Genomic DNA, 15458 nt, shown 5'->3' with positions numbered 1-15458 from the left:
CTCTCTCTCTCTCTCTCTCTCTCTCATCCTCCTTCTCCTCCTCATTTCTCTCTCAGATGCAGTTGAAACTATTTTTAAAATTCACATATTATTGTAGAATAGATTATAGTAGTCTTTAGGGATATCTGCTTTTTGTCCCTGGAGGTGTTTGAATTTCATGTCTGTGATCTCCAAGGCCTCTGTGTTATAAAGCTGGATCGCGAGCGTGAGAACGGAACTGAATCGCCACTCTTGCCTGCGGAACGCGATTCGTGATTCACTTCAGCGGAACGCGGAAAAGTATTGCCTTCCGGTTCCCGATTCACTCCCCTGTCACTGTCACCACCTAGCAGCTTGTTTGTAACTATAGAGTTATTGTAACCTACTGCTGAATTGAGTTGCGAGCGCAAGAACGGAACGGAACACTTAATATGGCTCCCCTTATTGTACTAAAGATGGTATAGTTCAACTCCCCCTATTAAAACTAAATGAACGGGGTCCAACCTATATACAGAAGGAACTTTATGGAGCCATTGTTTTAGCGAATCATGGGATGGGGGTTGTTGTTGTTGTTGTTATTGATCCAGCATCAGCTGGGCTCTCACCCTTCTGTCCAATGCCATGTAGTGATAAGTGCAGGTTTGCTTCAGTTGCTGTAAAGTTCCATAGAGTGTGTTGTCAATGTTAGGTCTCGGAGGGAGAAGGGTAGCTCTGGTGTCATTTAGGGCTGTGCAGTGGAACAGGTGATGATCCACAGTCTCTTATGCATAGTCACACAAGGGACACATTGGGGGAAGTTCCGGGTTTATTCTGTTCAGGTGGAAGTTGAGCTGTATATGTTCTGTACGAAGGCGGAAGATCGTGGTCTGTTTCTTTCTCTGAAGGCGGTTGATATTGTCATTCCTTTTTGTTGTGGTCATATGTTTGAAAACTGCTCTGCCTGTCTTTCCCAGGGCCCATCTGTTAATCCGATCTTGTTTGTTGTTGCTTTTGATGATTTGTTTTGCAGTGTTGTATGAAGTTGGAATGTTGGGTTGTTCCTGTCTAGATCCCCGTTTGGCAAGTGTGTCTGCTCTGTCATTTCCAGGTATGTCTGAGTGTCAGGGGACCCACTGCATTACTAGGTTGATGCCACAGAATGTTATCAGATGATGGGATCCAAACAGTATATGGGTCAAATCTTGGTTTAGGTGATGGTAATTTTCTATGGCTTGTAATACTGATAGTGAGTCAGTGAAAATCACAATGCTCTGTGCTTTTCCAGGATGAGTGTCAAAAACTGTACGGAGATGGTACAGTGCTGTTTCAATTGCTATCATTTCTGCATCGTAGTTGCTGCATTTCTCTCCACAGGCTGCAGAGATCTCATTGGAACTTCCATCTGGGTACTGTATTAGTATTCCATATCCGGCTTTGGTTGTGCCTTTGAATGCTGAGCCGTCCGTATAGACGTGTATCCAGTCATCTGAATAGCTGTCGATTGTTTGATGTGATGCAAGCATCAGCGTCACTGGGTCTGACGATTTTGTGCTCTTGTCTTTGAGATATGTTGTAATGATTGGCTTTTTTAAAGAAAGGTGGGGAGGGATGTTTTGGTTGACTCTTTGGTTTTTTTTTCTGTTTTGTGGTAGATGGTGACTCTCCATTAGTTCTGTGATGTGATGCATGATTGACTTTTGTTGGGTGGGGGAGGGGGGTGAATTTATGGGGGTCGCTAATTGAGGTCAGTAGATAGAGCAGCGCAACGAAGGGTGTGGGGCGGAGGGCGGAGAGGATGGCAGAGGATGGCAGGACAACAAGAGTGGGACTCGCGCTCGCCTAGTGGCGTTGATATGACACTGTTCCGTTTCAGTCAGTGTTCTGCCGGAGTTCCGCGAGGGCTCGCGTACTTGCAAATCATTGAAGCCGACTGAACCGTGAATCGCCACTCTCAGATTTGACGAGCAGGATCCAGCTCTACTGTTTTATGAGTTCCAGGTTTTTCAGTAGCTACTGCTGCCTGCATACTCCCTTTCTCGAGGATGATCCTGAAACACCCCATCAAATGTCAACTTAGAAGGATCTGTTCCGATCAGGCGTATACCTAAGAGAACAAATGTCCACAACATGCGGGTCACCTCTTCTACTTTTGATTGATCCTCGGTTGGAATAATTCTTGAAAAATGTGTGATCAAGGTATTGACCTTTTATTGAGTTTGGGATTGCGCCTGGCTTTGCCCATAATGCTAATGTAATTCGCTGGCAGGAAGATAGGGTTAGGAACACCTTTTGATGCTCGTTTTATCTAGGTTTGGTAGGAATCAACGTCCATGTGAGTGTGTCCTTTGACGATGTTCTTATGTTCCACTGTCTGGCAGTAGATGGCAGATGCATGAAGTGAAGGAACAAAAAGCACAGATTCCAAGTTCATACAGATGGCAACAGTCCTGACTCCGTCAGCTAAACCTTCAAGAGACAGTTTGTTGTCCTTCTCTTTCTAAAAAAAAAGCTCTTTCGTTCTGCCTCATGTGCTGTTTCATTATCTTTTTGTCCTTGTTTCTGACCCCGTGGCACTCACATAAATCACACAGGCCCTTTCTGGGATGATGCAACGTCAAATTGTTGTTTTAAAACTACTTTTTGAATGCTGTTAGTTCCAGACCCTTGCGGCCCTGTTTCTCACACCTTTTCAAGCACCGGTACTCCACCAGAGAACGAAAATGGGGACCCTGGTAACACTTTGCCGAGGTTTTTCGACAATAGTAAGACGGAATTTTGGTAATATTCCAAAGAATTCATCTACAGGAACACTTTCTCATCACTTCAAAATCTGAATCTGACCCTAAAGAATCAGTGGCATTTCGAATCGTCTAGTCGCCTAAAGCTAGGGTAATGGTGAACATTTTCATGCAAACTCAACTCTTACTCCACCTTCCTTTTTAAGGTACAGACAGGAGCAAGGAAGAGAGACCCTTTGGATGCTTCTGAAGTTGTCAACTTCCTCATCACATCAACCCTGTCAACTAGACTGTTGACGTACGCTTTTTTAAGTCTCCTATTTGCAGCTACGATTGCAAGGTTCCAGAAGTTGGCGTGTGGGTCATTGGGGGCCCTTGGCATAGACATAACTTTGCCCCGACTCCCTGAGAAATATTTGCTTCTCTGCCAGTTTTTAACACCTTATTACCCTGGTTTTGAGGTCAGGATAGATATTTTTCATCGGCAGGAACAACTTCTGAATTTGGCGTGTGTAGTTAGGAGACTGTTGTCGGTACCCCTATGCCTGCTACAGAGATGACCGTGCCAACAACTAATACTGATGGGTCGTTAGCTGAGACCCTAATGCCAACGTCTGACACAAGAAGGGCAGTGTCACTAAATGATGCTGAGGGGATGTTGGCTGTGTCACCAGGTGATGCAAAGGGAATATAGTGTCAACAGCTGGAGCCGGAGTAACGTCAGTTGTGACTTCAGCATGAACAAAAGAAACTACAGGGATGTCACTCTGCAACGTAGCATCGAGAGAACTTGTTGGAACCGAAAGCGTAGGACAAGAAGCCAGCGCCTGGAGCTCTCCAGTAATAGTTGAAGTTGGTTGAGTTGGAGGAAATGTGGCCACTAACGATTTTGTTCGGGGCGTCAAAAAGTAACCAATGGAAAACCCGACTTGTCAAATCATGGCACAGAAATATATAATTCTGGTGTCTCGTGCATTTTTAGCGAAGAATAAAACTAATGCTCCTTTCGCTTGACAATAATGTTTCGAGAGACCACTTGAGTTTTCCTGTATACGGATAACTTTTAAAGACACAAATTTCAATTTGGCCCTCAGCATTGTTGATAGTTATACAGACATGTCTTATATAGCATCACGTTAAAAGCCTTTAGGCGTCGACAAAACTTGTTATTTTGGTGTTTGCCCGGAAGAACAATTTTGGGAATCTAACATGTTTAGATGTTAACCTGTGATTCGTGTACATAGACAGAAAGGTGTTTTCCATGTCCATACACAGATTTAGACCTTCTAAAGTTTTATGGGGCATGGTATTTTAGTTTTGATGCTTTCAAATGTTCCTGCTCCTTGTAATGTATTATGTTTACTCTGATGTTAGGGGAAAAGGCCCTGTTCAGTTTGAATAGTGAACACCGTGCTTTAAGTGTGAACAACCATATACGTACCTAATCCGTCCCTTCACCAAGAGCAACGTTGTAAGCTTCCCAACGAAACTATTACCTTTGATTCTGATTCACTATGCAAACTAACACAAGATAAAGGACTCCTGAACAGGCAGGGCCGCAGGGGACAAAACCCCAAAGCGCCATGCTGGCGTTTACTGGTTTTATGCCAGACGGCTTTCACCAAGTTGGACAAAGAAGGTTTTTTCATTTGTGTTTTAATGTCCTTATTTTTCACCTGTGTCAAATATCGTTTGACTAGGACATACTGTGTGTTATATAGAGTCTTATAAGCCAGAAAAGTAAATTTTGAAAAATTTGTCGCTTACAAGGTATTTGTGCATGATGGCAACGTAATTGCTTGTCTGCTTCACATCCGGTACTCCTAGTGATTGCGCACGCGCATTGGAGTTTGAGTCCAAATAGCCACGGAAGGCTGTTCGGACTCAAATTCAGACTCTTGTCCAAATAACCGCTGGGGGCTATTCGGACTCAAGTCCGAACAGCTGTGGGAGGCATCTGTGAGCTTCATTGGACAGGCAGTTGGGCATCATACCTCTGTTTAATTCATCATCAGAGTGTATTTTGTATTCAAATCTACCCATTGGTTAATTAGAGATTTACATGAATAGTGAATAGAAATATTAGAGACTATCAATAATTACTGTTAAGAAAGGAAAACACACCCACACACACACTCACACACAAATGCACACACTCACACAAACGCTCACACACACACACAGACACACAGGCATGCACACACACACATACACACACACACACACACTTACTGCAACTGCTTACTGATCTCATAATCCATGAAGATCATAGGGGCGCTGTATGATGGTGAGTCTCATCTGGTGCCTCCACTTTTCACGTTTTTTTGCGAGCGCCTTTGTGTAAAGGATTTCCCTGTCCATTCCGCAATGTTGTCTATCCACCTCTTTCTTTGCCTTCCTCTCTTTCTCCTCCCCTGCACAGTTCATTGAAGAATGGCCTTAGAAAGGCCACACGATCTTGTTACATGACCATACCAATTCATTTTTCTTCGCTTCACTGCAGACATATGCACACACGCACAAACGAAAAGCGTACTTGTTAATTTTTCTTTCTCTTCCAGAGTTTACACATCAGAAGCCTCCTTTCACTCCTGATGATGATGCAGCATCTGTGACAACAGACTACAGTGACTATGATCCATCTCGACACAATCCCGTTTTTTACGGGAAAATGTTTGCACCAGTGCGAACTGATGAAGATGCAACAGGAGAATTTGATGCAGCTGATAGCCACCCATCTTGTGTTGGTTTCACTTTTACTGAGAAGCCGCCAAAAGCAGCTAGCCCACCACCTCCATTGCCCCCAAACAAGAATACTTGTAAGTTCTTTCCCAACTATGTATGGACTTCTCTTCGTAATTGACAGTGATCACAGTTTTTCAGTGTATGGTATTTAAAAAAAAATGAAATAAGAGAAAAGGAAGTCACTGTTTCGCATATTTATATTTTAAGAAAAATCTAATAATATGATATTTATGGCCAAAAATATTACTTAGTGTTTACCTAATCAAAGGCACTATGAAAGCATCTGAAGGAATGCACCATCTTCCTCAGAAAATGCTTGTTTGGCTAGCCTGTTTCATTATATGTGGAATAAAATATCCATTGAATTAACTCTTATCCTGCGTCTGTGCCCAGATGCGTATCTTATCAGCAACCGATTAAGTCGGACGTGCCCGGCAGGCCGCCGGGGTCACTCAGTGTGTACTGTTGGTGTACAGCGCGCGCGCGCCGGGAAGCGTGTGTTTTCGCCATGAATACCGCGGGAGTGTGTTAACCGATGATAAAAATATCGCTCTATCTTTCATAGCTTTCTATTTATAAAGTGTTACAAACACATGAATAACCCCCTCTCACAAGCTCATAAGACATTACGAGTAGTTACGCCCATTCGAATAACATTTCTGGACGCTCTTGTTGTTATGAATGACCTGAGGTTCATAAGGGGATAATTTAGGTCAATGTCCGAATGTTTTACACTCAAATTGTTCTTTGTACCTGCACAATGGTATTCAGAACTATCAAACAAGCTTATTTCTTATCAGGTAGTATCATTTCATTCAAAATCAAGCTCATTTGAAATATTTTGTATAGAAAAATGGAAGTCTTGTTTCCTGACTATCCTTTCGAGCTCCTCATGTCTAAGTGGGTCAATTTCTTCTATAATTTCATTGGACGAACATCTAGAGCTACCAACTTGGCATGTTTTGAATGAGACGTATGCCTCGATTACGAACCAACGCAGGCGGTTCTAGAAGAAGGCCACAAACGCACACAAACTCAAGCAGACTGACGCACACACACTTGACCTGCGTGAATGGGGATCCGACTTGGGACCCGAATGATACGTAAGAGGATGCGCGCTGCGCGTGCGCTGAGCCAGGGGCTACACTGATTCGGGACCAGAACATAGGCGAGGTGCCGAAATAGGCTTATCAGGCGACATAAACCCGGCTCCCGCAGGATGAGGGTTAAAGAACATTTAAATTACATAATAAAAACACAAAACTATCAAAGAACGGTTGTGGGGAATTGAATCTAATATTTTTATGCTGTTTGCTGTGCTAAATCGTTGTATAATAACACATCCTTGAAATCCTTTATTAAATAAGGAGATACATGGTTATCATGTTTAAACCAAACTTTGGAAAATGATTATGATTAAATTGCTGTTCTTTGTGTTGATCAATCACAGTAGGCCCACTGTTGTGTATTGCAGGTACTCCTACAGAATACTTGAATCACTATGTCTTTCCATGGCTCCTTCCTGCTCTAGAGGCAATGCTGAAACAAGCAAAGCTTGAAAAATGCTTTGAGGTATTGAATATTATAATTTTATGATAGTAAAATCTTTTGGCTGGACTCGCTTTCACTTTCTTCTCTCTTTCACTCTCCCCCTCTCTATCTGGATCGATAACAACTCCCCCTCTCTATTAATATAGTGTGACCTGTCTAAGATAACTGGCCACTGTCGAGGAGAAAAGTGCTTATCTTAGGCAGGTGGTCATCTTGGACAGTGTCTTTATAATATTACATATTTTAAAAATGCAAGGGGTGACATCATCGTTTGTACAAGGACAAGTGGTTGCTAATGCTGGTTCGACTGTAAAATGACTAGTAATAATTAAAAATCACTACTATATGCAGTATAAACAAATTTTTAAAAATGTTTTTATTCTGAATCTGTGTGCCTTAGACAGATAGCTAATATATTTTTCCTTTTTCTCCATCAGGAAGAACCTCTGACTGATGAAGATAAAGTACATATTTTGCATGATGGGTTTTGATCTTTAATTTTTCTCTTCATCTTCTTCACTTTGGGTTTGGTAAATTTTTGCTTTCACTCCTGCTCACAGATGTACTGCTTTGGGGATCAAACTGCAGTTTTTTTTGCTGCTGATCACATATATAAGGCCACTAAAATTGTCGTAAATGAATTATTTTCAAGAAAAATAATTTCAAACCTGTAACTCCTCCAGATTAAAAAAAAAATATCATGGAGGCATGCCCCCATGAACCCCTCCCTGACTGGTCCAAAGGGCGGAAATTACTATGCAATTAAGCTTAGTGTGATATAGGTTGAATAATTACCATCAAATATTTTTTTTAAACTCTTAATTTGCGAGGAATATAAAGTTAATTCATGTAAAACAGATGAAGATGAACAAGAATCTTAAAAGGACTCTACAATACCGGAGCATGAGAGGGTAGTGAAAGTAAAATAATACCATTTCTTTCTTCATTATTGAATCTTTGTGAAATGTTTTTGTGCTTTTAACTTGGTTTCATGTTTTGAATTTGGGCATTATTTATTTTTAGGACCGTTGATAAGAAACAGCCCATTATTATGAAAAGTAGACCCTTTAAGATATTATAACAAATCTTTCACACAGTAGGCAATGAGTAATGAGACATCCTTGCTGACAAACCCCAATAAAAATTAAGGCAGGGAAATTTCTGAAGAGTAGTTTCTAAAGTTCTTTTTATTTTCATGAACAAAGTGAACCTGCCCTTTGAACAATCTACATTTACATTTTGTCAAAGAAGTTACACATAATACTAAAGCTCACAGCAATGACGTCACACGTGTCAGACATGGGGGCCTTCTTACCCTTATTGGCATAGCGCCCCCATTTACTATTTACATGAACAATCTGAGCTCCCACCCCGCTACCCACAAGCTCTCATATATTAAACACCATCCTGCCCTCATATTTCAGTGAAAGCTTGTAGATTTCCTCCCAGGACTGCGGAGACGTCTCTATTTCAGTCCCGAAAAATACTCACCCGTCTGTTGAACTGCGTATGTCTTGCCCTTGAGGTTCAGCATCTCAGAGAAGGCACAGGCAGTGCAGCCCCCATTCGTTTACGTGGGGTTCATCACTGCCACAAACTCTAGAACTAAATACAACCTCTTTGACATTTTGTTGAAAGGGGCGTATAATTATTAAATGGATTTTTTTTTCTTAAGTGGAGAATGCAAAATTTGTCAATCTGTTTAAACTATCTGAGTTGCCAGTCATTGAGTTATGCAACATATCATTTTTGGTGGGGATTAGCTGTTAAACTCCAAAGTTTAGAATTGATTAGTGGGTCCTATTTCTGGAAAGACTGAACTAAAAATTTTGATATTATGAGAACAAGACCTTTTGATACAGCTCACACATTTTAACTTCTTGAATTAAGTTGGGGTGGCTAGCTTATGAATCATACAGTGGAGTCCACTTATAACGAGTCCTGAAACAACGAGAAGTCTGTTATCGGTTATAGCGGAATATTGCTGTTGCTGTGCACAGCGCACAGGCCAGTTATACATGATAACCTCGCCAGTTGAGAAACTTGTTGGTGATCTAGCGAAACCTAGGACCTTACATCAACTCCTTGAGCGAAACAAAGAATGGGAAAGTCCATGTTTGCCAACAATGAAGGATGAGCGAATGAGTGGGGAGGGTGTGGTATGCGCAGACGAGCAGAATGCATCGTCAAGATTATCTAGGCCTACCACTACCCATGCCCTCACTTCTCTGATGAGGGGATGGAGAGGTCACCATGCTGTGATGGATGGAGTGAATGTGTAATGTGCGCAAGCAGATGAAACACACCACAGGGTGTGGTGGGGTGGGGACAACACAGCGGGCGAGTTAGCCCAGGGCACATTCTGTCTGATCGCCAACGCCGTGCTGTCAACATCGCTAGCGCTAGAGAAAGAAACCCTATTCGATTTTTGATCAAGTAAGACCAAGAGGTCATGTTGAACAATGTCATCATCAGGGGAAATAACAAAAAGGAATAAACAGAACACCAAACTCATAGATTAGGCCTACTTTATTATTTCCAATGAATTTATTACTGGATTCCTTATAACGAGAATACTGGTGTAACGGATATTTCGCACCGGTCCCCTCCCTCTCAAAATTCTTTTACTGATCCCTATTTGCATTTTTGTGTGTTGGTTTCTATTTATTTTTTTTTAAAGATGTAACAAAAAGATCCCACTAAATATTGAAGTAAAATATTAGAATTAAACTCCTTGACAAATTTGAAATATATCAGTGTTGAATCTTATTATATATAGTTTCGCTTTTTTTCTTCTTACTCCCATTACCCCCTTCCACTGTTTTGCAGAGGCGTAGAACAAAGTTCAATGCTTGTGACTTCATCACTGAACATTTGTACAGGTGAGGAACTTGTGTTTTGAATTTAAGTATTGTAAATAATCAGTTCATTGCTTATTTTCTAACACTGTTAATAGCAAAGGATGTGTAATATCGCTTCATTTAAATTATCATACAACGGGTACACAAATGCACTTATGTTCCTAGAGGTGTCCTCAGGCTACTAGCATCTGTTTTAAATAGTTCATCAACATAATCATTTTTTATTATGTACAGATCAGGTTCTTTCTGACTGCATTCTACATTCACATACCAACAAGGTTTCTTTGTTCTATTATTATATGTCAAAGATAATAACATTTTTAGGAAGAAAAACATTTTCAAACTTTGTGACTAAAGGGTTATGCAGAACATTTAATAGTTCCTTAACTGTCTAGGTTCATTCCCCTCTGTAATGATTTGAATCTGATCTATGTATATAGTATGCCTTCTTATAGTTTGTATTAACAGTGAACTATATGAATAAGCCTAAATGAAGTCTTTAAACTGGTGTCTGTTGTGTGTAACGGTTAGGCACTTCGCTGTCATACACAGGAGATTCAAGTTCTATTCCTCACTGGGGAGAAATTTTTATCGAGTATCGATCTCAGTCTTTCTACTGGGATGTTGTAATCCTTTCAGTCTGAGTTGGCCCTGACAGTGACTGGAAGAGTTAGAATCCCGCCTCGTAAATGATCTAAATTGTATCAATGGGGTGGAGTGTGGGGGGGGGTTTTTGTTTTTTTTGCGTTTTTTGTGTAGGGGTGAAAACACCCACTTTAAAAAAAATTACTTGCTGTCCCAGAATCGATGACCATGAGAAAATAATCACTAATTTTTCCAATTTGGCATGGATCTGTACCAAATTTGAGAGAAATTGATTATCTGAAAGCCACAATCTATGTTCAAATTTGAACTGGTCAGACGAGCACTGCTGCATCAGCCATGTCTTGGGAGTAACCCAGAAAAGGCATTTTGCTTTAGAAAATATTATGAATTCAAATCTGAAAAGAAGCTTCAAGCCTCTTATTGCGAGGAGTAAAAGTTCACTTTAGATCTTGTGCACATTCTGAAAGAGCAATTTGGGAGTGGTATGAACAGATCAAGGTAAGAAGATGTCTGTCAGAAGGCCATTAAAGAAGGGAGAAAGCTTACGAAACTGCGAAATGTGGAATCAGCTTGCGCTTTGGTTGTGACCCCAAAGAAGTCCATTCGAGGACGTAGCAGTGAACTAGGCTTGTCAAAGTCCCCAACTTACAGAATTCGTAAGTAAGCATGATTTAAAAATAAAGCTATATATCTCATTTTTGTCTAGCAAGGAGTAACCCCAGACAATTTTTTAGGAGAAAAACAGTGTGCTTGGGTTTTGAAGACAAGTGAGACAGAGTGAGAAAATGTTAAACTCTCTGTTTACTTTGGCGATGAGCCTGATTTCTACAGGACTAGGAAAGTTAATTCTGAGAATTGTGTGCACAGGGAAACAGAAAGGCTGGATGATGTTAATAAGAATTCAGAAGTCGAGACAAGGACCTTGTAAGAGCTGCCATGCTGCAGCAGTGTCAGGACATGGCACATTTTTAGTCAGAACGCGGAAATGCAGTGCGGTGATGGGGGGTCATGTGGAGTATCTTTTGTAAAGATAACAGTTTTAATGTGTAGGCTACTCCTTTATTATGTAATAAACTGTGTAACTGTCTGTCCAGATGGTTCCTTTATGTTTCTACCTTTAGAGCAGTTTTTAATTTTATTCAATTTTTTGGGGGTGTTTATTGAGTTTGTGACACCATGTGTAAAAAAATGTAAACCTGTGTGAGCTAGTGAGGGTGAAAAAATATGTGACTCTTGTCCCCAGACATAATCCCAACTCAAAAAGTGATGGGAGAGCAGACATTGAGCTGTGGGACATTCCTTTTGTGAAAGAGTGGCTGAAAGATCAGTAAGGGTTGCTTTCTTTCTTTGTCTTTCCTTGATACTTTTGTTTTATCCTTGTTTGCAAGTGATGTGAGTGTGCTAGTACAGGGCTCACATCGTACAAAAATATTTGAAACAAAATATATGGTAATGAAAACAGAAGAGCCTGCTTAGCTCTGCTCAAAAGTGAAACCTACATGCTTTTAGGCCCTAGTGTGGATGGGCTCTTTCTTTTTGATACTTACTCAGAGCAAGTTTTGTCGCCCAGTTCTCTGAACAGGCTACAACTAAGGACGAAAATAAAAAAGCTGAAATTCACAGGCATACCCTCTGTTCTATTAACCCCTTTGTGACAGAAGTTTTTTTTCATCTTTGGTGCATCCAGGTTTTGCTAACCAAGATGGTGAGTCATTTCAGACATTTTGCAGTCCTTTTCAAAATGAAAGATTTACTTAATTCGTACATTTTTAATTGTTATGGCAGATTTCAAATATTCTTTAGATTTCTGGTAAACTTCCGTTCAAAGCTAATTAAAACAGTTTTAAAACCCCATATGGTGCATTTCAGGACCCACATTGCCTGGGACGACAGTTTCATGGCTCACTATGTTCAACTTACAGTGTATGAGAGCTGTCATGGAGTGGTTAACCAAATGTGAAGTAAAGGAATAAAGAATATGGACTATTATACAAATTTAAAAACTGGTCACTTTTAAGCACAAGGGGGCTATCCCGTAAAACGTTGTTTTGAGAAAATCAAAGGTAAAGTTTTTGCCCCTTGTACAGTTTCTTTAAAAGACAAGGAGAGTTTTCTCTATAACCAAACAAATATATACATACCAATGAAACCAAACTTCTCCTATAGGTAGGGCAATGCTTACTTTTGGTGTAGGTCAAGATTTATTTCTGGAACCCCCGAAATCTGGGTTAGCCCGCTTGTCCTTAAAATTTAAAAGTGACCAACTGTAGTAGTAGTGAATGGACAATTCCTTGAAAATTATGCTGAACTTCAAAGTCAAAGAGTTCTATTTCTTTTTACAGCCCTCGCCCACCTCTACCAATGTCTCTGATTTGGACAGATGAAGAAGCTGCCTTGATCATTCAGTCATTCTGGAGAGGTTACTTGGTAAGATGAGCACACACAAAAAAACTGTTGGCTTCTACACTTGTGATAGTCCAGACTGAAATGACGCTATCAAAGATTCTGGGCTTATGAGACATTTTGAAAACATTCATTGGATCTTCTAAAACTTGAAGAAAAAGCATCAAAAGTATAAATCTCTGCCTCAAAAGTAGAGGCTTTTACGTTTTGGAAATACAGACCTATTACAAACACTGCCAACATTGAACACCTATACTTCCTATGAAATAAACAAATAAAGCATTCATTCAAGTCCGTTCACTTTCTCAGTTTTTGTTGGGGGTTATATTTTGTATCTTCTTACATAATCAAGGTATGATGAAAGTTGTTTTAAGAATCAAAACCATATGAAAGTTCTGTTCCACTTAATTTTTTTCTGAAGTCAAATGTACCCAATGCCCATGAGGTACTCTTTTATGAAGACTTTCCTTTTAACGTGAGACTTATGAAGTTTTTAGCTCAAGTCTAGTCAAACGCTTCTTTATTTTATAATGCACTACAAACGCATAGTACCAAACACAAGTTATTTGCTCTGATCATATTTCCCTGCATTGTTGCTAGTACTACTACTAGTATGATTTGTGCTATGAACTCACTAATTATTTACCACCCTCTAGCATGTACCATATGAATGGGTAATCATTTTGCTTGATGAAGTCTGATTAGCCTCCAGGGGTACCTTCAGAGAGACAGTAAAGTGTCCTGACATCCAGCCGAAGAATGATAATGATACTGATCTTGAAATATTGCATTTTCCTCCGCACAGGTCCGGAGAGACCCAGAGGTGCAGGAGCTGAGATGCTGGCAGAGAGAGTGGCGAGAGGAGAACAGGGGCATACAACATAGGGTCTCAGAGTTCTGGGAGAAACAGATGCCGGATGGAGACCAGCCCACTCCGAATGCCTCAGAGCAACAGATAGACCAGCTGAAGCCAGAGGAACCAAGTGTTGTGATCAAAAGTCCAGTCCCCACCAGTGAATAAAATTGTTTGCTTTCCTCCACATCAGTTTGATTGAAATGAGTCCGTATCACTCTGAAAAACCACAGTGAGATGTTTATTATTGAAAAAAATGTTTGCAGATTTAGTATTGGCAAGGTCGCATGAAGTCTACAATTTATAAAGATAAGTAATATTATAGATGATAAACATATTATATACATCTGTTCAAATGTTTTATTAGTCCTATATATAAAATATGGAGAATTTTGACTGAGAAATCAGGGAAACTTTTCTTCATGCTGTAAGGAACTGTCACACTATAATGTACAGAAATGTATGCCAAGTTCAAAAGTATTTTGAACCCACGGTAAAAACTGAGGTTTTGTCATTTGTGCAGAGTGCATAAAATTGCATTCAGTGAAGAGAAACCCTTGAAAAATCAAGATTTCAGCTTTGAATTTTTCTGGAGGAAGTACAAACCCTGGTTCTACACTATAGCTTAATCCCTTATTTTGAACACTACACTTTGTTTAGATGAAAAATAAGGCAGACAGTATCAATGAGTAAAAAATAAAAATAAGTCCACAAAATATAAAGCTATAAAAAAAAACAGACGACCACAGTCAATACAATTTTCATATAACAATAACAGTTAGGCAATCAGAAGTGACAGATCAATACTTTTATTTCGTATTGCACATGAACAGATTAAATACGGTAACACAAGTTCATACTTTACAGGAAAAAATGTTTTCCTTCTCCAGAACAATTCAGAATCGAATTGATAGCATCTTGCATAAAATTTCAAAGATGTTTTAAAGAACATAAGTTAGTTCTACGAACAGTTACATATGCCCTGAAGCGTAGAAAAGTACAAATTTTGATTGCAATCAGCACAAGATCTCAGCAACAGGTATTACTTGAAGTATGTCTTACTCGAATCAGCAACCATGGTCATGATGAAAGTTGTAGGAGCACTTTTTTTGTGTTGAGGAGGGATGAGTGGGTAATGTTTTAGTGTTGCTTTCTCTTTCAAAGATATTAATGTTTTATTTGATTGCTGAAAAGTCAAAAAGGATGGGGCTAGAAGGTGACTACTCTGGGTGTTGCCTCACAGCGCACAAACTTGATGACAAAAGCATCCTCACTTATGTACAGTTGCTGATACAGCTCCTCATGGTGAAATATTTCGAGTGCCTGGAGCAAGCGTTAATAATCTGGAAAATGCTGAGAACTTTCCAAGTGTTTGCTTGATCTTTTTAATTAAGATCACATGTGTAAATTCCACTGAAAATGAGTTTCCCCAGCTGTGCATGTTTTATCGCTGTAAGGCGTTGTGTTGAATTGCTATGATATAAATAAAATCTGAACAAAAGAATAACATGAACAGTTTTCCGGGTATGCATTTTCTGTAAACTCTTATGTGTGAACTAGTGATGAATTGTGGGTGAATGTGTGTTTGTTTGTGTGTGTTTTTCACTGTGTACACCTTGTGCTTCTACTAACAATAAAATTCCAGCATATCACAAAAACATAACTCATTGGAGCTTGTCCAAAAAAACTGAACAACTGGAATAATTAGGAGACAGTAGACAGGCTAAAATAAATTTTTTGATG

The 15458-nt window shown here is 39.8% G+C and overlaps 1 protein-coding gene across 2 annotated transcripts in view; it reads left to right on the top strand.

Annotated features, from left to right (window-relative positions):
* LOC101860822 (IQ domain-containing protein K) overlaps positions 1-15225 on the top strand; it is a 17429-nt gene extending 2204 nt beyond the window's left edge. The window contains exons 2-8 of one of the 2 annotated variants that reach the window (XM_005100831.3): positions 5258-5515; positions 6916-7013; positions 7430-7456; positions 9822-9874; positions 11703-11786; positions 12802-12886; positions 13668-15225. In XM_005100831.3, coding sequence (XP_005100888.1) covers positions 5258-5515; positions 6916-7013; positions 7430-7456; positions 9822-9874; positions 11703-11786; positions 12802-12886; positions 13668-13883 — 821 coding nt within the window. In that variant the 3' untranslated portion in view covers positions 13884-15225. The remainder of the gene's footprint in view (positions 1-5257; positions 5516-6915; positions 7014-7429; positions 7457-9821; positions 9875-11702; positions 11787-12801; positions 12887-13667) is intronic. The other variant, XM_005100832.3, reaches the window with a different exon arrangement.
* Positions 15226-15458: the final 233 nt, after the last annotated feature.

Source organism: Aplysia californica, unplaced genomic scaffold (assembly GCF_000002075.1).
Source record: "Aplysia californica isolate F4 #8 unplaced genomic scaffold, AplCal3.0 scaffold00262, whole genome shotgun sequence".
Lineage (NCBI taxonomy): Eukaryota > Metazoa > Mollusca > Gastropoda > Aplysiida > Aplysiidae > Aplysia > Aplysia californica.
Note: the sequence above shows the minus strand (reverse complement) of the source record. Positions and strands in the feature narration are given on the sequence as shown.